Source organism: Myotis lucifugus, unplaced genomic scaffold (assembly GCF_000147115.1).
Source record: "Myotis lucifugus unplaced genomic scaffold, Myoluc2.0 scaffold_779, whole genome shotgun sequence".
NCBI classification, from domain to species: domain Eukaryota; kingdom Metazoa; phylum Chordata; class Mammalia; order Chiroptera; family Vespertilionidae; genus Myotis; species Myotis lucifugus.
In genome coordinates, this window is record NW_005871827.1 from 25,447 (window position 1) to 52,350 (window position 26,904).

A 26,904-nucleotide genomic window follows, 5' to 3' on the forward strand; every position below is an offset into this window, starting at 1 on the left:
TGCTCCTGATTGGCTGGTGGGTGTGGCTTGTGAGCATGGCTTGTGGGTGTAGCAGAGGTATGGTCAATTTGCATGTTTCTCCTTTATTAGATTAGATATAGATTTCATGTATAAGTGAAATTATATGGTATTTGCCTTTCTCTGCCTGACTTATTTCACTTAGCATAACATTTCTAAGTCTATCCATGTTGTTGCAAATGGCAAGATTCACACGTGACATCTTCTTTAGCCTTTTTTTTTTTTTTATCCTTGTTAATCTTCCATATGTTGTCTTGGTTTTCTAGCCACTTGATTATTGATGAACACTTAGGGTTTTTTTGTGTATCTTGGCTATCTATATGTCTAAAAGCCTAAGCAACTGTTTGTCCGTTTGACCGGTAGCTATTACGTGCACTGACCACCAGGGGGAAGACGTTCAATGCACAGACATGGGAACGTGGAACAGACTGATGAATCTCAGAAGGAAGGGGGGAGGGCGGGAAGAGACTAACCAAAGATCTTACATGCATACTAGAGGCCCAGTGCACGAATTCATGTACCAGTGGGATCTCTCAGCCTGGCCTGCAGGGATCTGGCTGAAACCAGCAGTCCGACATTCCCTGAGGTGTCCTGGATTGTGAGAGGGCGCAGTCCAGGCCGAGGGACCCCCCACCGGTGCACAAATCTTTGCACTGGGCCTGTAGTTGTAAATAATACTGCAGTAAACATATAGATGCATATGTCTTTTTTAATTAGTGTTTTGGGTTTCTTTGAATAAATTCCTCAGAAGAGGAATTGCTGAGTTCTTCTCTGACTCTTGTTATAGCTTTGGTTTTAAGGTCTATTTCATGTGATAGAAATATTGATACTCCAGCTTTTCTTTCACATTTCCATTTGCATGAAATACCTTTTTTCAACCCTTTACATTCAATCTGTATGTCTCTTTCAATCTGAAGTGGGTCTCTTATAGACAGCATTTGTAAGGGTCTTATTCCTTTATCCATTCAGCCACCTTAGTAGTATGTCTTTATATATGTATATATATATACACACACACACACACACACACATATATACTTACATATACATATATACACACACACACACATATATTTCAGAGAGGACGGGAGAGGGAGAGATGGAAACATCAGTGATGAGAGAGAATTATTGATCGGCTGCCTCCTTCACATCCCCTACTGGAGATTGAGCCTGCAATCCTGGCATGTGCCCTTGACTGGAATCGAACCCAGGACCCTTCAGTTTGCAGGCCAACACTCTATCCACTGAGCCAAACCAGCTGGGGCACACCTTATGTCTTTTAATTGGAGCATTTAATCCATTTACATTTCAAGTAATTATTGATGGGTATGAGGTTATTGCCATTTTATTTTTTATCTTTGTTTTCATCTCCTCTTTCTCCTCCTCCTCCTCCTCATCCTTGTCTCTTCAACATTTCATGTAATACTGGTTTGTGGTGATGAACTCCTTTAGCTTTTTGTTGTTGTCTCTTTATCTGACCTTCTATTCTAAATGATAGCCTTGCTGGGTAAAGTAAATTTGGTTGTAGGTCCTTGCTTTCATCACTGTGAATATTTTCTGCCAACCCTTCTGGCCTGCAAAGTTTCTGTTGAGAAATCAGCTGACAGTCTTATGGGATCTTCCTTTGTAGGTAACTAGCTGCTTTTCTCTTGCTGCTTTTAAGATTCTCTCTTTGGCATTGTAATTATGATATGTTTTAGTGTGGGCCTCTCTTGGTTCATCTTGTTTGGAACTCTGTACTTACTGGATTTGTATGTCTATTTCCTTCAACAGTTTAGGGAAGTTTTCCATCATTATTTCCTCAAATTGGTTTTTAATCTGTTGTTTCTTCTCCTTTTGGCACCCCTGTGAGGTGAATGTTGGTACCCTTGATGTTGTCCCAGAGGGCCCTTAAGCTATTTTTTCCTTTTTTAAAAATTCCTTTTTCTTTTTGCTATTCTGATTGGGTATTTTTATGTATGCTTCCTTATATTCCAAATCACTGATTCAATCCTCTGTTTTATCTAATCTACTGTTGACATTCTCCAATGTATTCTTCATTTCTGACTGGTTCTTTATGTTTTCTATCTCTATTTTTATAGTTCCAATCTTTTTGTTAAAGTTCTCACTGAAATCATTGAGCATCTTTATAACCAGTGTTTTGAACTCTGTATCTGATAGATTGTCTGTCTCCATTTTGTTTAGTTCTGGAATTTTATTTTGTTCTTTCATTTGGGGCATGTTTCTTCTCAGTTTGGCTGCCTCCCTGTTTGTGTCTACATCTTCTGGTTTTGGTAGTGGTCTTATGTAGTAGGTGTCCTATGGGGCCTGGTGGTTCCACCTTCCTGGTAACCTGCTGGGGCTGACCAGCAGACCCTGAGCGACGGATGAATGATTACCCTAACACACGTTTCAGTGAAAGAGGGGCTAAGGCACTACTTGGATATCGCCGCCAAGGAGCCCTGTTCGCCTGCCTACTTTGGCTTTTATTGTCCTAACAGCTTGAACTAAAATTAACTTCTAGTTACAATCAGCAGGGTAGGTATCCTTGAGAAAGTATATGCTTCTACAAGGTCATGTCTTTAAAGACTAAACAGAGATTCTAGCAAAACACCCCGGGGGATCGAACTTGTTTGGAAAAGTCAAGGTAGGGGCTGCCGCCTTCGGCAAGGCCCTCTCAGAGGCCCCCGACTTTTCAGAGAATCCTCCTTACAGACCTTCCAACCAAGTCCCGTGCTTCCCCACAGCAACCTGAGCTGGGTGCTCCAGGACTGTCCCTTGTGTGGGTGCCTCCTGTTGTAGTTGAGCCTTGATTGCTGTTGGCACATCAGTTGGAGGGATTGGCCCGCAGCCTGGTTGGCTGTGACTACACTGGAGGACTTGTGCAGGAGCTGACCCTATGCAGCAGGATTCGCGTTAGTGGGGCTCTGGTGAGTGCCAAGTCCATCCTTTTAGTCTCTCGTCTGTAGAGGTGGTTGGGTGGTGCTTTGGTGTGGTCTGTAGCTGGCCACCAGGTGTGTTGGTTCTGGAGCCTCTTGGAGGCACTCTGGTGCAGGCCAAGGTCAGCCACTGCCTCTGCCTTCTCCAGGGCCACATGATAGGAGCTACAGAGTGATCTACAGATGGTTGCCACTTGTGCTGGGCTTGGAGGCACCTGGAATTGATGAAGCTTCAAAATGAGGCTGGCTGCAGCTAGTGCCAGACTTAGGGCTGCTTAGGAAGAGGTATGGTCATGCCGAGGCCAGATGCTGCTTGTTTGGTTTGTGAACCTTTGAGAGATTTTGTGAAAGTCCACAGCATGAGCCAAGACTGGCTGTTTGTATGGAAAGGCTGCTAGAAGTGGCTTTGGTGGACAGCAAATTTGATGGGGCAGGAAAATAGGCAATTACAGTTCGCCACGTTGATGGAGACTCGGATAAGGTGCCTGCCTGCCAGTTAGGGGGTGGGGGGAGACTCAACAAAGGACTAGTTGCCTCTGCCAACACTTGTGTTTGGAAGAAAGCAAACCACCATGGTGCTTTTTGAGCTGCAGCTCAGAGTGAGTGTCAAAGTCCATGGTGGGCTCTTTATGAGGGGTGGCTGGGATTCCAGCATCCCTGCGTCTCAGTCACAGTCTTTGCTGGTTTTCACAGCCACAAGTGATGGGGACTTCTCTTACTGGCACTGAAACCCTGGGCTAGGTAGCCTGGTGTGGGTCTGGGACCCCTCACTCTTCAGGGGAACCTCCACAGCCTAGATATCACTTCCCATTTTTAACCTCCACACATGGGTATGAGACCAGCCCCTTCTGCATCAAGGCCCTCCTACCCGCCTCACCGTAGCTTCTCTGTACATCCTTAGTTATAGGTTCTGTTCAGCTCGTCTTTAGGAGGTTCTCAGTAAGGATTGTTCTGCAGTTGAGTGGTAATTTTGATGTGGTCGTGGGAGGAGGTTTGCCTTCTCTGCCATCTTGAGCATTGCTAACTCCTGGTCTTAATGGCAGGATCAATGGCTTAAATGGGCTCCGAGCAGTCTCTCTCTTTGCTCTAACCTACTGCAAACGTGCGTTGTCTGCTTGGTTCTGATTCATTGGGAATGATTTCCTTGATTAACTATTAAAAAACAAGGAAAGGCATTTTTATGGGGTTGTTAGTTGTAATCTGATTAATAAGGCTTTCTTTCTGTGACCTGCCTACTGAGGTAAAGAAGTTGCTTTCCTAAAAGCCTCTCTTTCTCTAGAATTCTATTTGCATGGGTGGCCTTGACCCCTGTTGGGAGTTCTTCTGAGATGACAGATAAGATATTTATTGCTAAATCAAGTCATGAAAAACAAATGTTTCAAATCTTCAAGACCAGTTTTCCCAAAGCTGTGGAAATATATTGTTAGAATAGCCCAGTCATCTTGCCATTTGGCTCACCTGAAATTTACTGTGCATAACAGGATGCTGTGTGCTTCCAAGCATGGGACTTTATTGGGGTTTTAGAGGAATGGTTTTTTTAATTTTCTTGATTGAATAATTCAGACCAGGATATAAACTTCAATAAGTTTATAGAGATAGAAAAGGCTTCCCTTTCCCACTGCCATCCCACCACTAAAAAGACAACTACTGTCAAGAGTTTGTCAGTTCTTCCATATGTAAACCACTTCCATACATATATATTTTCCCCCATTTTTACAAACATGGAAGTATGCTACACATGACCTTTACCTTGCAGTTGGAGTGACTGTTTTAAGTTGGATTTGACTTTTCAGGTGTCTGAATGTGCCACCAGAAGCAGTACAATGAGCACATTGTTGTATATAAGCTCCTCTGTAAATGACTGTTGGTCACGGAGTCATCTTTTCCTAACTGTAGTTGAAGCCTCAAACAGACGGTGCCATCTAGCAAAGGTTGAAGTTAATTTGCAGTGTTTTTGTGACAAGGCACTAAAGCTGTAGCTTGGAGTTGTGTGTAATGGTTTTCGAATACCTTGTCCTGATAAATTTCTTGTTCCTTAACAGCTGCCCATGTGGACTTGTCATCCTTTTCCTTTCTTTAGATGCCTATTGTCTATATTTTCCCCTTTTTGGTTCTCTAACAGGATAGTTTCTATGCTTTGCGTATTCTGGACATGATCACTTAAATTATTGCAGTTATATTAAATTGCCTTGAAATTTCGGTGTTAGATAAGATCAGAGAAGCTACTTGAGGTCAGTAAGGCTAAATTTTAAACTTCTCAAATACCCTGTATAATGAACTTATCCTAAATATTTAGGATATTGTATATTCGCTCTTGGCACTGAATGCTAATACAAACTTGGTGACCTTTCCTCTTCTTTGTAGTTGCGTGTGTATTTGTGAGGCTGAGGGTCTCTTTCTCTGGATCCCCAAAAGGTTTTGTCTTTTTTTTTTTTCTCTTCCTGAAAGTCTCAAATTCAGGCATCTGTTTTCAAAGATGAAAATACTCCCTCTTTTTGTCAACTTTTCAGATAATAAATGTAAATCACTTGAATCTGCGTCAGATTCATCTAGTTCCTTAGGCTAAGTGTTCTCCTGTGTCCTAAGGCCTGGCAGGTAGAACTAGTCAGGTTCCTATGATAGTCTCGTAAGGACTGTGTGGTGAGTTTTCCGCCATCTCATTGTATTGTTTTGTGTATTGTAGAACTGAGCAAGTGATTTTATCAGATTGTGAAGCCTTCTCTCCCCCCCTCCCTTTTAAAAAAAATATATCTTGATTGATTTCAGAGAGGAAGGGAGAGGGAGAGAGAGATAGAAACATCAATGATGAGAGAGAATCATTGATTGGCTGCCTCCTGCACGTCCCCCTTTGGGGATCAAGCCCACAACCCAGGCATGTGCCCTTGACCGGAATCAAACCTGGGACCCTTCGGTCCTCAGGCTGACGTTCTATCCACTAAGCCAAACCAGCCAGGGCCTTCTTTCCTTCTAAGGCCAATGGAGTCCCAGTGTACTTTGATAGTTTCTCTTGTTGAGAACTTTTTTATTTATTTTGATTAGAATACATACATATCTCATTTACCTGTGGTTTATTGCTGGTGCCCAGGATCTGCTTTGCATATATAATGCCTACTTGGCTCTTTGGTCTTAACACGTTAAGCGCCCAGTCAGTCACTGGTGACTGACACTATGCTTTCTGTCCGGAAGACAAAACAGGCTAGGCCAGGGGTGGGCAAACTTTTTGACTCGAGGGCCACAATGGGTTCTTAAACTGGACGGGAGGGCCGGAACAAAAGCATGGATGGAGTGTTTGTGTGAACTAATATAAATTCAAAGTAAACATCATTACATAAAAGGGTACGGTCTTTTTTTTTTTTTTTTTTTAGTTTTATTCATTTCAAACGGGCCGGATCCGGCCCGAGGGCCATAGTTTGCCCACGGCTGGGCTAGGCGCTTAACGTGTTAAACTAGATAAAAAGGCAGTTAGTGGCAGGGTTCCATGGTGAGAGAGAGTGGCATTTAACTGTTCTAAAGCCAACAGTAAACAATTGCTCATTTGTTTATTTTTAAATGTATTTTCTTTCTTTGTTTTATAGCAGTCAGCTGAACTATGACTGCATGTTTTAGTAGGAAGAGCATTGGGTCATGGAATTCCTAGATCAGCCACTTCTTCCCCCGTCATGGGAGAGTACTTTCAGAGTGTAGGAGCAAACAGTCCTTGTTTGCATCACTCAGAACATTTTGGTAAGAATCCCATAAGATTCTGTGAAAACATTTTGAGAAACATTCAGCACCATATTTATGTTCCAATGAGTGCATAAGTGATGTTATTTTTACTTTTAAGAAAAACTGTCCAAGTCTCAAGGTATTTTAAAAAACCAACAGTGTGGAAAGCAAGCATATGGAGGCCTGAAGAGAAAATATGGTTGGTTGTTTTTTAAACTGTTCTAATGTTGATATCTGCTCTTACCAGATTAAGAGGAGATATTACATAAATGGAAAACTGAACAAGTGACTTTAATATAAGATAGTCCTTAAATACCTGGGATTTGGATAAATTAATTAGAAGACAGTGTAACTGTTTTTACCTTTTAAAAGAAAACCATTTTTTAATTCTAAAAATACTTGTTTAATTGAACAAACACGGCCCACTTACTGTCTTTTCCATGCCAGGCTTTGTTCTGAGTTTTATAAGCATGAACTCCAGAGGTTCTCAGAACCATCCTTTGAGGCAAGTACAACTGTTACCCATTTGACAGAAGAAGGACCTGAGAGGCACAGAGCAGGTTCATGCTTGTCAGGGTCCACACCTGGTGATGAGGGAGCCCAGAGCTGCCCCCCGCCCCCCATGATTGCCACAGCCAGGCCCCGTGCCGCGTCTGCCTCCCGGCACTTCCTTTCTGCCAAGGGCAGCCCGTGCTGGGAGAGACAGGCTTTCTGGCCGCCTCCTCTGTGGCCTCTTACCTACGGTGTTGGTTCCTGGTAGTGAATCAGAGAATGTAGTGCTTGCACTCCATGCACACATGTGGCCCCAGTTGGTGAAGTGAATCACACACACAGCAGACAGACATCAAAGTTGGAGAACAGGCCCTGACAGTTTTCCTGTTGGCTGCCGCCCCATCCCAAGAGTTCCGTCATTGTGCAAAGTAACTATCATACATCAGGAGAAATTATGTAGCTTATTCATATTTACCTGTGACAGAACTCGCTTCACAGGGCTGACATCACTGTCTTTAGATAGGAGAGGACAGGCCGGTCTTTTTTAAACTTAGGCCTGGGTAAGAACCAGTAACATTGATTTATTGGCTAGAGATTCTTCGTACACTTGATGGCAAGGACATAAAAACGATTATGAATATATATAATAATGAGAGTATTCTTGGCATACAATTTTCAGCAACTAGGAAGAAACTCTGAAACAAAGCCAAGTCTGCTTTACTGTCTCATTGCTAACCAAGGAAAAGAGTTCTTTAGAGCTAAGTCTGTCGTGTGACTTAAAGTCACTTTTGTAGATAGCAAGAGGTATCTAGCATCCATAGCGTGTTTTTTCTTTATGAAATAGAGATTGAGTGAAAGCAATGCAATGTAGCTTGGTTGTCTACCTGCTAGCTAAATTGTGAAGATTTGGGGTAGCTAGTCCAGTTTAGGGGCAGTACTGTAATTTGAAGGAGGCCTTCCCCAGGGGACCTGCCTTCATGCCCGATGGGAAGTGAGAAGTGGCAGGTGGCGGGAACCTGCCTGTAGGGAGGCACCCAAAGAGCACTGCGGAGGAGGACAAGGAAGACACGCCCGAGCGCGGCTGTGTGGGGTCACTGGTTCTCTAGTGCTTTGCTGCTTCCTTGTTCTTGCCAGATTTTGCCTGAGTCTCTCTGTGGGTACCATCTGTCATAGAAGGGCGAGCAGCCAGGTGCTGGGTCAGATCCTCATGCTTGGTGGTGGTGATAGTGCAGGTCTGATGCTTGAAGAGCCAAGTACCCCTTTGGTACCATTTTGATCAGATGGGATACAGTCTTCTTTGTTACTGTAAAAATCCCAAATGTGTTTAATGTTGATATAATGAAAGCGTCAGTTCTATAAGATGACGATAACCAATTAGTAATGAAAACCAAATGGTTTTATGTGTGTGTTTTTCTATAATAGACTATGGTAGTATACATATCTTAACTGATAAATGGGAAGAACCTCCTTAATTTTTTATCATTACTTGATTGGAATAAGATGATGATTCCTAGTAGTGAATCAGAGAATGTAGCCTTATAACATCCTATAAGAACCCTATGAGTAAAGAGAGCTTCAGTTTCTGGATATTGATTCTGAATTTTCTAATTCCTTGCTATATCTCCCTTGCCATCCAATCAGGGTTTAGTTTAGACCATCTGTGTCTTCCTGGTTTGCACCTGCCTTTGGTTCACTGTTGAGTGTTCCCTTTTCAGTCAGAAATTGCTCTGGGTGTGTTGTGGTTCTGAGTGTGGAAGGGGCCCAGGTGTTTCAGACCTGTCGGTTGAAGGCATAGGTTAACCTTGTACCTGTGCCCGGCCTGGAGTTCTCCAGTGACAGCTGCTGGGTGACCCTCTGAGCTGTGGCAGAAACCCAGTCCAGTGCTTATCAGAGTATCTGTCCTTATGTGATATTCACTAAATGTTTGATTAATAAATGAATTAATTGAGAAGATTGTTGGATCTCCCTCATCTGACTACTTTTTTTTTTAATCCTCACCCCAGGATATTTTTCCATTGATTTCTAGAGAGAGCAGAAGGGAAAGAGGAGAAAGACAGAGACAGAGAGACATCGATTGGTTGTCTCCTGTACGTGCCCCTACTGGGGCTGGGGAACTTGCAGCTGAGGTACATGGCCTTGACAGGATCCTTTTGTCCACAGGCCGGCACTCTAACCACTGAACAAACTGGCCAGGGCCTGACTGCTTTTTATTTTTATTTATTTATTTATTTATTTATTTAAATCTTTATTGTTCAGATTATTACATTTGTTCCTCTTTTTCCCCCCCATAACTCCCCTCCTTCCAGCTCCCACCCCACCCTCCACCCTCACTCCCCACCCACTGTGTTCATCCATAGGTGCATGATTTTTGTCCAGTCACTTCCCGCATCTCCCACACCCCTTTTCCCCCCAAGAATAGTCAGTCCATTCCCTTTCTATGTCCCTGATTCTATTATAATCACCAGTTCATTCTGTACATCAGGTTATTTATTCACTTGATTCTTAGATTCATTTGTTGATAGATGCATATTTGTTGTTCATAATTTGTATCTTTACCTTTTTCTTCTTCTTCCTCTTCTTAAAGGATACCTTTCAGCATTTCATATAATACTGGTTTGGCGGTGGTGAACTCCTTTAGCTTTTCCTTATCTGTGAAGCTCTTTATCTGACCTTCAATTCTGAATGATAGCTTTGCTGGATAAAGTAATCTTGGTTGTAGGTTCTTGGTATTCAGTACTTTGAATATTTCTTGCCATTCCCTTCTGGCCTGCAAAGTTTCTGTTGAGAAATCAGCTGACAGTCGTATGGGTATTCCCTTGTAGGTAATTGAGCCTCTTTCTCTTGCTGCTTTTAAGATTTTCTCTTTGTCTTTTGCTCTTGGCATTTTAATGATGATGTGTCTTGGTGTGGTCCTCTTTGGATTCCTTTTGTTTGGGGTTCTCTGCGCTTCTTGAACCTGTAAGTCCATTTCTTTCTCCAGGTGGGGGAAGTTTTCTGCCATTATTTCTTGAAATAGGTTTTCAATATCTTGCTGTCTCTCATCTTCTGGCACTCCAATAATTCTGATATTAGTCCGCTTAAAGCTGTCCCAGAGGCTCCTTACACTATCTTCACACTTTCGGATTCTTTTTTCATTTTGCTTTTCCAATTGGGTGTTTTTTGTCGAATCTTTGGTTTGATTCTTGAGCTCCTCTGGTCTGCTATTGGGTATAATATTCTTTATTTCAGTCTGTGTATGCTTACTTTCTAATTTCTTTATCGTAGCATCGAGGGTCTCATTAGTTTTCGTGAGGCTCTGCACAAATTTATGGCAAGCCCTCAAAATTGCGATTCTTAGCTCCATATCCTCCATTTCTGTCATGTTTTTTTGTCTCCGCATCTTTTATGCTTTCTTGGTGCACCCCCTTGTGGTCTCTGTGCGCAGTCTTGTTCTAGCCAAGCCTTAATTGTTGTAGTTAACACTAGAGGGATTTGACCACCAGGCCGACTGGCTGTAGGAATCAGCTGAGCGGAAAACGTCTGTCTTCTGGGGAGGCGCTAATCCAGCCTTTGCCTGAGGCGATCGGCAAATGGCTGTGCGCAGGGCTTGGGTGGGCGGGATCAACAGGGCGGGGGGAGGGAGCCGCTATGGCCGCTCTCAGTCCGTCCCCAGGGGCTCTGCCTCTCTGTCCCAGCAACCGCTGCAAACCTCGGAGGGGCCGTAGCCAGACAGTCCCGCTTCTCCCGTTTGAGTCTGGGTCCCTAGAGACTCGCCCGGATCTGTAGCCCAGAGTCTGAGACTCACTCCTGATTGAAAACGACAACCGCGCCCTCAGCCGCCAGCCCGCTTTGCGCGCGCACCACCTCACCACCGCACCACCGTACCTTTAAATTTTCCACACTACGCCTCCTCTGAGCGTCGGAATGCTGTTGTTTTTGCTTCTAGTTGAAGAGTTTCTCCTCAGCCAGCCTTCCTGTGGTTCTGGTTGATGTCCGTTCCGACTTTTAGTTGTATTTTTGAAGTGGTTGTTTACGGCGGCAATCTCCGGTGTTTACCTATGCCGCCATCTTCGATTCTCTCCCCTAGTTTTTCACGTTGTTGACCAACTCTTTTCCTCGCTGCCAGGACTGAGCACTTCCTGGTTTTCTTCCGCTGGCTCTCTCCGGCTGCTCCTTGCTCCTCTGCTGGCTCCTCCTGCTCTGCCCTGACTGCTTTTTAAATGTAGTCTTTTGTGAAGTTACAACTTTTATCATTCTTAATTTTGCCTTCAACTAGTTAGATAGCTTCACAATAGATTAGCTCGCCTCATAAGTCAGAGATTGGGTTCACAGATTTTGCACTTAGTCAAATATTAGAGGCCCAATGCATGAAATTTGTGCAAGGGGCTCGGCCCCGCCCCCGCCTCCGCCCGCTGCTGCAGCTGACCCGGCCCTCACAGCCCCGGCTTCTTCCGGAAGGTCGTCCAGTCTAATTGGCATATTATGCTTTTATTATTATAGATGCTAAGAAAGTTGTTTCTTATTTCCTATACCTGAACTGACCTTCCTCACTTGTCCCTCCTGGAGGGTGTGAGAACCTGGCCCTTGACAGTTCACCATGTCCCTTACAGTGGGAATATAGTCCACTCACAGTCCAGCTTTGTACCCAGCTGGTTACATCATCTCTTCTGTATATCTCAGTTCTTCAGGTCTTGTCCCTCTCCCCCTTTCTCACCAAGAAGGCCCTGAGGGGGAAGGGCATACCTGTCCCTCAGGAGTGAGGAGCTACACTTCGCCCTGGTCTCTCAGGGAGGTGCCAGTGCCCCCTGGAGGAAGGCTGATGCTGAGGGTGGTGGGGTTCGCCAGTCTCCTGGAGTGATGCCTCCAGAGTGCTGTGTCAGCCCATCAGCCCTCTGCACCGTTCCTCTCTGGGCACCATCGAGGTCCCCTGCTGCTGCCTAGACTTCCAAGTTCCCTCACTGGCCGTGCTGCGGTTCCCTCTTCCATGATCTGAAAGCCTGCCTTCCCCACCTCTGACCGCCCTCCTTTTTTCCATGAAGCCCCCCCCCCTCCCCTGCCCGGCACCTTTCTTATCAGCTGCTGGTTCTCCTTGCGCAGAGCGTGTGGTGAAGCTCCGGTCAGTTCTCCAGGCTTTGGTGCTGCTGTAGTAAAAGAGCTAAAGGGAGTTGTAACCATCCTTTTCTCTCCTGATAAGACCACTTGGAAGGTTTTAGGTTCAAAGCCAGTCAGTGCACTGTTTATTCTAGACATCACTGGTTCTTCCATCCGGGGCATGCAGCCTCATGGCTCAGCCTGGGAAGGTGAAAGGCTAAAGGGAACCATGATGTAAGAAAAAGAAAAAGTTTAATAATCAACGTTTGTTCCTATTATTACATCAGCATTCTTCCTAAGCTCTCTCTATAAAAGGACCACATTTCTCTTGGTACTTTAAATTTTAGTTCCCCAATACACTTAAAAAGGAATTTAGGCAGAAATTCAATCCTGCAGAGTGATGGCAGGTGCTACAGTTCAGTACTGGCACCCGCTGTGGAGGAGTGACCACTGCTCAAAGCCACTGTATTGTGCAGAGTGTGTGGAGTTCTCTTTAGTAAATGAACCACTTCCCCACCCCACCCCCCCTTTTCCTTTTTCTGTTAGAAGCTGGTTGACAATTGTCTTGGTGTTTGGTTTGGTACTTCTGCTAAAAGGCAGGAAGGCATTAGTAATGAATATTGTGCATTGATTGAGGGATTTCAAAGCTGGTAAAGTGGCTGGGCCTTGAATTCTTGGGCTAGAGTGGTATCAAAGCAGAACCCCAAATTGGAGCCACATTGTACGGACAGATGAGTAGCTGATTCAGTTCACAGTTTTTAGAAGTATTATTGGCCCAGAATTATCTTAATAGAGCTTATGTAATTGATAACTTGAAAACAATTACATTTTGGCCATAAGGTGACAGTATTAATAACTAAACTGTTTATTTTTATCCTTTAGTTAGTGAAAAAGAGTTACATGGCAGTTTAACCATTTAATTTTTTATTATTGAAATAGATGTGCACTTGGATTTGGAAGACCGCCTTGCAAAATTTATGAAGACAGAAGAAGCCATTATCTACTCGTATGGATTTGCCACCATAGCCAGTGCTATTCCTGCTTACTCTAAGAGAGGGGACATTGTGTTTGTGTGAGTAACCTTTACCTACGTTTCTAATCAAATTCCTTTGGAAATAATATTGGCCCTCCTAGAAAAGTCTTTTGTTAGAGGCTATCTGCCTAAAATAATATGATTTTTTTTGTTTTTAAAGAAATTCATAGTCACCACAGCTAAGTAATTCTACAGAATTTGTGAGACAGTCATTAGAAGGATGAGTACCTCAAGGTGTCGGCACTCAGTTATCTTTCATTATGATTTTATTATTGCTATCGAGAAGCCCGGAGGAGGCCCACCATCTCCCTTCCCTGCACAGCTCTGTGGCCATGTGGTAACCTTGTGAGACTCCACTTCTCTGTACCCCAGCCCAACCCTTCGTCTCTGCTGGTCTTGCTTCATGGCATGTTAAGAACACAGAAGCCACCCTGACCGGTTTGGCTCAGTGGATAGAGCATCAGCCTGCGGACTGAAAGGTCCCAGGTTCGATTCCGGTCAAGGGCATATACCTTGGTTGTGGGCACATCCCCAGTAGGAGGTGTGCAGGAGGCAGCTGATCGATGTTTCTCTCTCATCGATGTTTCTGACTCTCTATCCCTCTCCCTTCCTCTCTGTAAATAATCAATAAAATATATTTTTAAAAAAATAAGAACACAGAAGCCATGAGTCGAGGGCTTCCTTCATTCCTGTGTGCAAATCTGCCCCCTCATGCATGTATACTAGATGGGTTGCTCTTCGCTATGGAGAGGAAGAACAGAGAGAAGTGGGTATGGCTGGCATAGCACAAGCAGCTGCCTGCACCTTCCAGAAGCCTCCAGCCCAAGCCTCTGTTGTCTTTTGAGTAGACCATTAAATGACCTTTTGAATTTAGAAACAAATTTACTTTGAATTTAAAAAAAAAACACACACACAAATTTACACCGAGTCGTTGTGGCTCAGTGGTGGAATGTAGAGCCATGAACCAGGAGATCATGGTTCGATTCCCAGTCAGGGTACATGGCTGGGTTGTGGACTTGATCCCTGGGGCGGGCATGGGACGGGGGGGGCGTGCAGGAGGCAGCTGATCAATGATTCTCTCCCCCTCTCTCTTCCTCTCTGAAATAAAAAATATATTTAAAATATATTTTTAACATATTTAAAAAAACAAAAGCAAATTTACTTTTGCCTTTTCTCTCTCTCTTTTTTTTTTTAACACCATAGCCAGAATAAATTTTTTTAAAAAATACAAATCTGATTATGTCACACTTTTAAGAGCTTCCATTGTTCCTGAAATAATGATCCAGGTCTTTATTTTGATTTTGCATGTTCTAGACTTAGATACTAGTTTCCCCTCACTTCAGGGCCTTTGCACATGCTAAGTATATTGTTCCTTATCTCATCTCCTGTTTAATAACTGCTCACCCTGCATGTAATATCACTTCTGCAGGAAAGTCTTCCCTTACCTCTCAGGCCAGGTCAGGACCCATGCTGCATGTGGAGAAGAACTTACAGCTACAGAGGTCTGGTGCCTTGTGAATCTAGGACCACATGGCACTCGCTGCCTGTCAGAGCCCCCCTGCTCCTCAGGCCTTCTCATGTCGTCAGGCGTGTGTAGCACACACACCTCTGCTCTCTGCTCATCTTGCCTCAGACTCACGGAATACAACAGTTTTAGTAGTTAATTGCCTTTTAATAGTGCTCAGTAAATACCAGTTCACTGAATGAATGAATGGAGACTGACGCTCAAAAGAGGGGTCAGAGCGACTGGCCTTCCCTGGCCCCTGCAGCCTCCTACTGCTTCTCACCCACTGTTGGAATTCCTGCTCGTGCAGCAAGCCCAGCCCAGGACGCAGCACAGGCTCTGCCTGGGCGTCTGGCCACACGCTGTTCATTCTGCTATCACCCTGCCGCAACCTGGGAGCTCTCCAGCACATGGCCTGAACTAGTGTTTCCCATGTCACGAGAATGAATGTTTTCATTAACTTTTTGCACATAGTTAAAAAAATCCAGTAAGACTCATCACAGACTTGAGAACTGCTGATTTAAAGTATTTCTGGTTTTTAGTAAAAATAGTTACAGACAAATTCATGTCATCCAGATCCAGTATCACCTCATATAAGAACCTCACTATATAGACTTTTTGAGTTTTAAGTCCAGAAAAAGTGTACAGTTACAACTGAGTTTGTATTCTTCTTTTGTCACATAATAAGTACTATGTTATCCTTTTGTTTTTAACTGCTAAGAAAACTAGGTTAAATTCGCTTCCAAATGTTATACCCAGTGTCTTTGAACTTCAGTTTCTAGTCAGTCATGAGACAATTTACTCTTATAATTTTAAATATTTTGCCAGAAATTCAGTAGGAACATTATAGGTAAAAATATGTTTCTTTCTGTCCTCATTTTGGCAGCCTCCCTGTGTTTAGTAAATTATTTTTTATAAATTCATTATGCATAGACAGTATGTCTGAAGCTTCATTTTCTTCCTTTTTTAGTAAACAGTGATAAAGCCTTGTCAATAGGAGGTCTCAGCACAGTGGTTGTTTATATATTTAAGCCTTTCCTGGTCACTCTACTAAGTGTATGTTCATATTACTTCATATGTCTTTTTTAATGCAATATTTTATATTAAGATAATTGTGGATTTACATACACTTCTAAGAGATTCTTTGTGCCTTTTACCTAGTCTTTCCCAGTGGTCACCTCTTGCAAACTATAAAAGAGTTTCACACTGGGATATTGACAGTGATAAAGTCAAGACACAGAACATGTCCATCACCAGAAGGATCCTTCATGTTGCCACTCCCATGTCCCTCCCAAGCTACCCACTATTTTTAATTTAAGTTTTAAGATGAAGTCTATTTTATATTTGATTTAAGTCAGTCTATCAAAATAGTATCGTTTAACATGTAATAAACATAAGTTTTTAATGAGTTACTTTACATTCTTTTTTTGGCCGTTTTTTAATTTTTAAATTACAGTTGTATGAGTCTATTTCTGTTCTGCTTGTTTATTTTTTTAGATTCAATTTTGGGTTATTTTTGTTTTTTTATATATTTTTATTGATTTCAGAGAGGAAGGGAGAGGGAGAGAGAGATAGAAACATCAATGATGACAGAGAATCATTGATCAGCTGCCTCTTGCATGCCCCCTAATGGGGATCGAGCCCGCAATCCAGGCATATGGCCTTGACCAGAATTGAACCTGGGACCCTTCAGTCCGCAGGCCGACACTCTATCCACTGAACCAAATCTGCTAGGGCAGATTCAATTGTTGATAGATATGTATTTATTACAACTTTATAGTTCATATTTTTATCTTTTTTTTCTTCTTTAGCATTTCATATTACTGGTTTGGTGGTGATGAACTCTTTTTGCTTTTTTCTTGTCTGGGAAGCTCTTTAGTTGCTGTTCAATTCTGAATGCTAGCCTTGCTGGGTAGAGTAATCTTGGTTGTAGGTCCTGGCTTTTCATCACTTTGAATATTTCTTGCCAATAACTTGGGCCTCTTTGGATTCATCTTATTTGGGACTCTGAGCTTCCTGGAGTTGTATGTCTCTTTGATTCACCAAGGTAGGGAAGTTTTCTCTCATTATGTATTCAAATAGGTTTCTAGTTTCTTGCTCGTTCTCTTCTCCTAGTATCCCCATGATGTGAATGTTGATATGCGCTTGAAGTTATCCCAGAGGCTCCTTACACTAGCCTCACTTTTTTGGGGTTCTTTTTGCTGTTCTACTTGCGTGTTTTTTGCTTTCTTATTTCCGAATCGCTGATTTGATTGTCAGCTTTATCTACTGTACAGTTGACTCCTGTAAATTACTCGTCATTTCAGTTAGTGTCTCCTTTATTTCTGACTGGTCCTTTTTTTAAAAATATTTTGTATTGATTTCAGAGAGGAAAAGAGATAGAAACATCAATGATGAGAGAGAATCATTGATTGGCTGCCTCCTGCACAACTTCCCCTAGGGATTGAGCCTGCAACCCGGGCACGTGCCCTGACTGGGAATCAAACTGTGACCTCCTGGTTCCTAGGTCGGTGCTTAGTCACTGAGTCACACCGGCTGGTCCTGACTGTTCCTTTTTTATGCTGTTGAGGTTCTCACTAAGTTCATTAAGCATCCTTATAACCAGTGTGTTGAACTCTGCCTCTAGTAGATTACTTGTCTCGATTTTGTCTAGTTTTTTTCCTGGAGTTTGTTGTTTTATTTGGGACATGTTTCTTTGTGTCCTCATTTTGGCAGCCTCTCTGTGTTTGTTTCTATGTATTAGGTAGAGCTGCTACATCTCCCAGGCTTGGTAGAGTGACCTAATGTAGTAGGTGTTCTGTAGGGTCAGTTGCACAGCCTCTCTGATCACAAGCTGGCACTCAAGGTGTGCCACCTGTTCTTCCCCAGTGTGAGCTGTGTACACCTCCCTCTTGTAGTTGAGCCTTGATTGCTGTTGGCACATCGATGGCAGGGATTTAACCTCAGCCCAATCATCTGCAAGGACTGGCTGTAGCCACTGACCACTGACCTCCGACCACCGTGGAGGATCAGCTGTGCAGGGACCCACCGCTGCACAGAGCAGGACTTACTTAGTAGGGCTTTGATGCCCACTGAGCCTGCTCCTTGAGTGTGTTGCTTGTGGAGGTGGTTGGGTGGTGGTGCTTTGACATGGTCTGAAGGTGTCCACTGAGTGTACTGGCTCTGGGGCCTGCCAGAAGGTACAGGCCAAGGTCAGCCACTGCCAGTGTTCTGCCTGGGCCACTCAGCACAAGCTACAAAGCGATCTGCAGGTGGCTGCTACTTGTGCTGAGCTTAGAGGTTCCCAGGAGAGACCAAGCTGTGACCCAAGGCTGGCTACTGCTGGTGTCAAACCTTGGGCCTGAGGTATGGGGCATGCTGAGACCACATGCTGCTTGTTTGAGAGATTTTAGGAAAAATCTAAAGCCTGAGCCATTCTATGGAAAAGCCACTGGAACCAGCTTAGGTGGGCCCGAAATTTGGATGGAACAGGACCTCAGGGAATCACCAGGGGAGGGTCTCAGGAAAGGAACAGTGGCCTCTGTCAGCACTTCTGTCTGGGAGAAAGCTGACCCTCCAGCTCTCTCTTATGCCAGCCAATTCAGTTCCTCCCCATGTGCTCTTTTGAAGCTGCTGCCCCAGCACTGGAGCTCAGAGGGAGTGAGTTCTAGTAAATTCGTGTGTGGGCCCTTTAACAGTAACTGTCTGGGACTCCAGCAGCCCTCCATCTTACTCAGTCACAATTACCACTGGTTTTCAAAGCCAGAAGTTATGGGGACTTTTCTTCCTGGCACTGGAACCCTGGGATACTGGGTCTGGTATGGGGCAGGGAGCCCACATTCTTCAGGGGGACCTCTGCAGCCAAGATATCCCTCCCAATTTTATCGGCCACACATGGGTGTGGGACCAGCTCATTCTGCAGTGACTCTGCCTCTCCTACTAGTCTTGATGTGGCTGCTCCTTTAAATCCCTAGTTGTAGGACTTCCATTCAGCCAGATTTCAGGCAGTTCTGAATGATGGTGGTTCTGTGGTTAAGTTGTAATTTTTATGTGGTTGTGGGAGGAGGCAAATACTGGGTTTACACCTACACGCCTACCCACTTCTTAATCCCTGGCATCCACTAATCTGTTCTCCATTCCCATAATTCTGTCATTTTAATATTGTTGTGCAAGTGCAGTCTTACAGTAGGCAACGTTTGGGGATTGGTTTTCTTCAGCATTAATTCTCTGGAGATTTATTCAAGTTCTTGTGTGGAGCAAGAGTTTGTTTTTTGGATTGCTGAGTCATAGTCCATGGTATGGGTGCACCACAGTTTGTTGAACCTCTCATCTGTTAAGGACATCTGAGTTGCTACTCTAAACATTCACTTACACATTATTCTGTGAACGTAAGTTTTCATTGCTTTGGGATAAATGCCAAGGAGTCCAGTGCTGGGTCATACAGAATTGCATATTTAGATTTTAAGAAATTGCCGAACTCTTTTTCAGAGTGGCTGTTTCATTCTATATTGCCATTGACTGTATAAGTGATCTAGTTTCTGAGCATTTGGTATTATCACTATCATTTTATTTTAGCCATTCTGATAGGTGTATAGAGATATCTTATTGTGGTTTTAATTTACATTTCCCTGATCCCTAATGATGTTTACTTTTTTTTGGACTATGTGTGGTCTTGGCATCAGAATAGTACTTCATCAAATCAATTGGAAAGTGTTCTCTTCTATTTTCTGGAGAAATTGTATAAAATTGTTAATTCTTTAAACGTTTGGTAGATTTCTCCAGTAAAACCACCTGGACCTGGAGATTTATTTTTTGAAGTATTTTAATTACAAATTCAATTTTCTTAGTACTTATAAGGCTATTCAAATTATCTGTGTCATATTGGGTGAGTTTATGTTTTTCAAGGAGTTAGTCCATTTCTTTTAAGTTGTCAGATTTATATATATGACGTGCTTTGTAATATTCCCTTATTATCCTTCTACTGTCTGCAGAACCTGTAGTGACACCCCATTTCATTTATGACTGGTAATTTGTGTCTACTCTCTTTTTTATCAGTCTTCCTAAAGGTTTGTCTATTTTATTGATCTTCTTTTTGGTTTATTGACATTTTTTTCTATTCCATTTTTGTTTTCAGTTTTTTTGACTTTTAGTATTATTTCCTGCCTTCTCATTATCAGTTTATTTGTAATGCATTAGTGCTGTGAGTTTCCCTCTCAGCATTGCTTTAGTTGTGTCTAACAAATTTTGATGTGTTTGTTTTCATTTTTATTTAATTGTGTTTTATTTCCCTGTAAACCTTCTCTTTGACCCCTGGATTATATAGAAGTGTATTGTTTAGTTTCCAAGTGTTAGAATATTTAAATTTGTTGTAGTTTGTTTTATGGCTCATGATGTGGTCTCTCTTAAACAATGTTCTGTTGTCACTTTAAAAAGAATATTCTGCTGTTCACTGGAGTGTTCTATAAATGACAGTTAGTTGATAGTGTTGTTGAGTTCTTTTATATCCTTGCTGATTTTCTGTCTAGTAGTTCTATCAGCTGGTGTAGTTGTGATTTGTCAATTTCTCATTTCACTTTTATCAGTTTTTGTTTCTTTTCTTTTGCAGCTCTATTAATTGGTGCATATTTATTCCAAGTCTCTAGGACAGTGGTTGGCAAACTGCGGCTCAGCAAACCGCGGCTCTCGAGCCACATGTGGTTCTTTGGCCCCTTGAGTGTGGCTCTTCCACAAAATACCGGCTCTTCCACAAAATACTGACTTCTGCACATGGGCCTCGAAGTTTCAATCGCACTGTACGTGCACGCCTGCACGTGGTATTTTGTGGAAGAGCCACACTCAAGGGGCCAAAGAGCCGCATGTGGCTCGTGAGTCGTGGTTTGCCAGCCACGGCTCTAGGATAAGACCCTTGTTACCATTATATAATGTGCATCTTTGTCTCTGGTAATTTTCTTTGTTCCAAAGTGTACTTTATCAGATATTAACATAGGCAATTCTGCTTTCCCTTGGCGAATGTTTGCATGGTATATTTATTGTATGTAATATATATGCACTCATACCAATGTTATTGAATAATATGTGTGTGTGTGTATTTTTATTATTTAATAATAAACTACTTTTATTATTACATTTGAAGTGAATTTCTTGTAGGCAGCATATGGTTGAGTCATGTATAATCTATTCTGTCAATCTCTAACTTTAAATTATATGTTTTGGCTATTTTCATTTAGTGATATATGAGGCCTTAAATCTGCCCTTTTCTTTGTTATTTGCTCTCTGAGTTTTTGTTTTTCTACTTTCTCTTTCTTTCCTGTTTGTTGGTTATTTGACCATGTATGGGGATTCCATTTCTATTTACCAATATTGTTTTTTACTGTTTCTCTTTGCATAGTTTTTTAAGTCATTGCTCTAAGTATGACATTATATATACACATAAGTTATCACATTCTACTGCTCATTTTCTTACCAGTTTAAGTATAAAACCTTTACCTTTATTTACATGCCTCTACTCTCCTCATTTTTAAAGTAATTATTTAAATACTAGAGTCCTGGATCATGCACCACTGGGGTCCCTTGGCCTGGCCTACAGGGATTGGGCCGAAACTGGTTCTCCGACATCCCCCGAGGGTCCCGGATTGCGAGAGGGCAGTTCTCAGGTGACGCACCCCAGAATTGGGCTCCCTCCTCTCTGGTTCCAGGGGCATTTCCAGGTGGCCAGCTTCATCAGCCCTCAGTCTGGGAAATCCAGGAAACTCGTGTCATGCTATTTCTCAGGTCCCTAGCTGGTCTGACTTTTCTCTCCATCTTTCAGTCTTCTTAGACTTATTTTATATGTAATGTTAGGGGTTTGGTGGCACCTAGTAAGAAAAATAGGGAAAATGTGTCTACTTCATCTTCCTAGACGTAGAAATCTTGCATATACTTTTAATTAATACAACTTACTTTAAAAATATATTTCCTCCTAATGAACCCAATTTAGAAGATCTCATGGAAGTTTAATCTGCAAGATTCAGAGTTCTACCTGGTTTTGCGGATAGTCAGCTGTCCGGGATGGCTTCTCTTGAGCGTGGCATCCCAACCAGAGGTGCCGCTGGGTGCAGCGTGAGTGTTCGTGCATTTCTCAGAGAGCCCGTGCACAGTAAGGCCTGAGCCTGCTGACACCGAGGTGAAAATACAGAAGAGTGCTGCTTAGAACAGAACCAGGATGTAGTTTCGTGGAAAGCGCTTGCAGGGGGAAGCGCAAACAGTGATGTAAAAATGTTCAGGTGTGCTTTATTTATTTGTCATGTTCACATTAACAAGTAAATGTAGGTCATCCTACTCAAATGCTAAGAATATTGACAAGCCCTTTAAACCCCAGTTTGGTTGTACTCTTCCTTACAGAGATAGAGCTGCCTGCTTTGCTATTCAGAAAGGATTACAGGCATCGCGTAGTAACATTAAGTTATTTGAGCATAATGATATGGCTGACCTGGAGCGACTGCTAAAAGAACAAGAGATCGAAGATCAAAAGGTAGGATTCTTTTGAAGAAAATTATGCAGTTCTTTTCTACTCTCTAACCAGCTAAATTATATAGGAAATGATCATTTGTCATGAAAACTTGCCTGTGGATCACATTTGGATATTAAGGATGTTCCTGCTTATTAAGTGTACTTCATGCTGTAGAGCCAAGTCTGATGTAATTGCTTCATTACTGCCAAAGTTATGTATGGCAAATCTGGGGAAGGTAACCAGGCAGCTTTCTAAAAAGGAGAGAGAGCCCAAGTCGGTTTGGCTCAGTGGATAGGGTGTCGGCCTTCGGACTGAAGGGTCCTAGGTCCGATTTTGGTCAAGGGCACATGCCAGGGTTGCGGGCTCGATCCCCAGTAGGGGGCAGTCAGGAGGCAGCCAATCAATGATTCTCATCATTGATATTTCCTTCTCCCGCTCCCCCTCTCCCCCTCCCTCCCTCTCTGAAAGCAATAAAAATATTAAAATTTTAAAAAAAGGAGAGAGAAAAACAGCCTGCCCTATGGGTGGGGGTGTATACTTTCAGCTCTGCAGGAATAGCTCCAGTAGGGCCGTGGTTGGCAAACCACGGCTCACGAGCCACATGTGGCTCTTTGGCCCCTTGAGTGTGGCTCTTCCACAAAATACCACGTGCGGGCGCGCACGTACAGTGCGATTGAAACTTGGTGGCCCATGAGCAGAAGTCAGTATTTTGTGGAAGAGCCACACTCAAGGGGCCAAAGAGCCGCATGTGGCTCGTGAGCCGCAGTTTGCCGACCACTGCACTAGGGTGTTCATGAAATGTAACGATTGGATTCAAAATAGATTAATTTATAGCAGAATCAATCATGTATCAATTAAGTGGAAGAAACAGTAACATCAGATCTGAATTTACAAATTTATGAACAAAGTGAGACTCTCTCCCCACCCCACTGTCATGTGCCTCTAAGCAACTGCTACCTGTGAGAAACAACAGCCCCAAACTGGGTTTCCTGCCTTCTTGCCACCCATTTACACCGTTTCTTCCCCTTGGGGGAATGGGCTTGTTCCTCCGTGTGCTGTGGGAGTGTGGCAGAGGAAATGTGTTCAGAGCATCATTAGAATTATCATTTATTTTCTTCTGATGACGTGGATGAAGAAGGTAGCTCTGGTCTGTGATTCTACAGGAACTGTTACATGTAGACTGGACTAGGAACCTGGTCACCACAGCCTGTCTCAGCGTCACTTTCAAGAGGACTGTTCCAGGACAGCTCATTAATTAGAGTCACTGATAAAAATGCCCATTTTTGTGTCAATTTTTGTTTATTCAAATATTTGCATTATTCCTCTAGGATTCTGTCGTCTTTGTCCTTACTGAGTACATAGACTCTCTGATGAACTTCCTCTGTGATACATGTGTTGTAGCTGCACAAGTCGGAATTTTTTTTTTTTAATATACTTTTTAGTGATTTCAGAGAGGGAGAGAGAGAGAGAAACATCAATGATGAGAGAAAATCATTGATGGGCTGCCCCCTGCACGGCCCCTACTGGGGACTGAGCCCACAACCCGGGCATGTGGCATGTGCCCTGTCCGGGATTAGAACCGTGACCTCCTGGTTCATAGGTCAACCCTCAGCCACTGAGCCATACCGGCTGGGCACAACTAGGAAATCTTAACATTGAAACTATTCCATTGATGACTTTTCTAAAAATCATAAAAAAATGTCCCTTGTTCTGACTTAGTAATAGCATGCTACCAGACTGAAGAACATTGCCTTGAGGAATATGGCCAATGACCAGTCTGCTGTAGAGTTTATTCTGCCAAATAAGTATTGTACAAATCTGGAAAACATGACATTAAAGTTTCTGTGTGTGTGTGTGTGTGTGTGTGCGCACGCACAAGCTTTACCAGATTTATATTACTTGTGAACTTTTTTTATAAAAAATAAAATTATCTTGAAAATGTATTTCCATGTTATAGTTTTTACTAATTAATTTATACTATATTTTCCTGCCAAGAGTAGGTTTTCTAATTTACTCTACATTTTTATTTTTAAAGGTGATTCTTTTTCAGTTTTATATAAATGTTAAATTTTTGAATATTTTCTACTTAGATGCTTATCTTTCCTTTGAAACTGAATTAAAATATTATAGTATAGTCCAGGTATGGATCAAATTTTTGGGGGGTGGTGTTAATTTCCCAAGATGTTTCTTGTTCCTTTTCCTACAGCGTTCTCTTGTCATATATTCTTCTAAAAATAAATAAGTCAAGCATTTTATGGAAGAAATACAAATAACTAAGCATGTGAAAAATAATCTGAGAAAGATTATCAGAGAAAGTAGGCTAGCAGTTTTGACTTGCCCAATTAGGGAACATTTTTTAATCGTAATAATCAGCCTCAACACAGACATGTGTGATGAGAGAGAGGGCCCTCTTGGGGGTTTCATTGGCACGGCCTTTAGACGCAGTCACATTCCAGTATTCTTAAGTAGCTGTACCCTTGGGACTGGGATGTGGGGTGCTATTATAGAAGATAATCAGAAATGGTGTCAGAAATTGAAAGATATTTACGATTTGACGTAAAAAAGCAAAACAAGGGAAACAGCCTAAATGGAACATTAGGAGAATTGTTAATTTATGGTAAACCTACAAGGTAGAATTTCTCCCCTAAAATCATGTTTTAAATAATATTAAGTAATGTGGAAATGCTCATAACATCCTATATAATAGAAGGCTAATATGCAAATTAGCTGAACGGTGGAACGACCGGTCACTATGATGCGCACTGACCACCAGGGGGTAGATGCTCAACGCAGGAGCTGCTCCCTGGTGGTCAGTGTGCTCCCACAGGAGGAGTGCCGCTCAGCCAGAAGCCCTGAGCCAGGCTCATGGCTGGTGAGCGCAGCGGCTCCATGGCAGCGCTAAGGATGTCCACCAGGCAGGCAGGCAGAGGGGTTAGGGGCGATCAGCATGCGGACATCCCCTGAGGAGTCCCTGACTGCGAGAGGGTGCGGGCCAGGCTGAGGGCCCTGCCTGCCCCCCCCCACCCCACCCCAGTACATGAATGTCGTGCACTGGACCTCCAGTCTATACTAATAAAAAGGTAATATGCTAATTAGACCCGATAGACCGGACATCTTCTGGTTGTCCAGTCCTCCTTCCGGACAAAGCCACGGTGGTAGGGGCGGAGGCAGAGGCGGTTAGGGGTAATCAGGCCAGCAGGGGAGAGCATTTAGGGGCAATCAGGGCCGGAAGGCAGAGGCAGTTAGGGGCGATCAGGCAGGCAGGCAGGTGAGCGGTTAGGAGCCAGCAGTCCTGGATTGTGAGAGGGATGTTTGACTGCTGGTTTAGGCCTGATCCTGTAGGGATTTTGTGCACCGGGCCTCTAGTCTATATATAAAAGCCTAAGCAACTGGCCAGTAGCTATGAAGCACACTGACCACCAGGGGGCAGATGCTCAACACAGGAGCTGCTGAGCGACAGAAACTTTGCAGAGTGCCCTCTTGCACTTCGGGACCTCTTGGGGGATGTTGGACTGCCGGTTTCAGCCCAATCCTCACAGACCAGGCCGAGGGACCCCACCTGCCAGAGGGACCCCGCTCACTCTGCAGACGCCCTTCGTGCCCTGGCGCCGCCCCAGGTGCAGCTGGCCTGGGAGGGACCACAGGAGCTTGGCTCCAGGGTGTGTCCAGCCCATCTCGCCCTGTCTCGCTCTGCTGGGCACCTTCTAATTAATTTCCTTTCAATGTGCATGAATCCATGCACCGGGCCTCTAGTAATATCATAAAATCCATGTCCTAAAACTATTCCAGTAAAATCCTGATTTGAACAATGTAATTTATAAAGATACCAGAGGCCCAGTGCATGAAATTCGTGCACTCAGGGGGGTGGGTGTCCCTCAGCCCCGCCTGTGCCCTCTTGCAGTCCAGGAGCCCTTGGGGAATATCCGACTGACGGCTTAGGCATGCTCCTGGGAGCCGGCCTAAGCCGGCAGTCGAACATCCTTAGCACTGCCACAGAGCCGCTGCGCTTGCCAGCCATGAGCCTGGCTCAGGGCTTCTGGCTGAGCGGCGCTCCCCCTGTGTGAGCGCACTGACCACCAGGGGCAGCTTCTGCATTGAGCATCTGCCCCCTGGTGGTCAATGCATGTCATGGCAACCAGCCATTCTGTAGTTTGGTCGATTTGCATATTAGCCTTTTGTTATATAGCATAGGATGCTTTTTACAAGAATGACAAAAGTTATCAATGTGTGGTTGTGAAGAGCTAATTTGTTAAATTGTTTTTTGTACTTTGTTATTTCCTAAGAGTTTTACATTGAATATTTTCAAATCCTAAATAAGATACTTTGTTTTTAAAAGGCAGGGAAAGGCAGGATGCCCCCATGTCCCCAGCAGACCTGTGGCCTTGAAGTTTGTGTTAATGGCAGAGTAGAGATGACCAAGCAAACTCAGTGGTGGATACTTCAGCATACTGTGACAACTTTCGGAGTGTCCCAGCCTTCTGTTCTAAGCACCCCTTAAAGCAGAGCTCTGGCATTGGAGTTTCTAGATGTCCATCAGACAGGAGCTTAGAGGCAAGAAACTTTGAGTAGGAAGGTGGTGGTAAACTTCTGCGGACCTCAGTGTTTTCAGCCCAGCACGTAGGAAGCATCTACACATTTGGCAGAGGGACTTGGAATCACCGAGGGGCAGGGCAGGTGTGTGTTGTCTGAAAAAAAT

At 43.4% G+C, this 26,904-nt stretch overlaps 1 protein-coding gene across 13 annotated transcripts in view; it reads left to right on the forward strand.

The window, feature by feature from the left end:
- Positions 1-26,904, forward strand: part of SPTLC1 (serine palmitoyltransferase long chain base subunit 1) — an 81,409-nt gene that overhangs the window by 21,237 nt on the left and 33,268 nt on the right. For 6 of the 13 annotated variants that reach the window (XR_002827076.1, XM_006106180.3, XM_023747006.1 and 3 more), the window contains exons 6-7: positions 13,143-13,275; positions 22,100-22,229. Coding sequence is in view for 9 of the 13 variants with exons in the window: in XM_006106180.3 (XP_006106242.2) it covers positions 13,143-13,275; positions 22,100-22,229 (263 nt within the window). In the remaining 4 variants the exon portion in view is untranslated. Of the gene's footprint in view, positions 1-13,142; positions 13,276-13,396; positions 13,787-21,695; positions 21,976-22,099; positions 22,230-26,904 lie in introns of those variants that run through there. The other 7 variants (XR_002827080.1, XR_002827078.1, XR_002827079.1 and 4 more) reach the window with 4 other exon arrangements.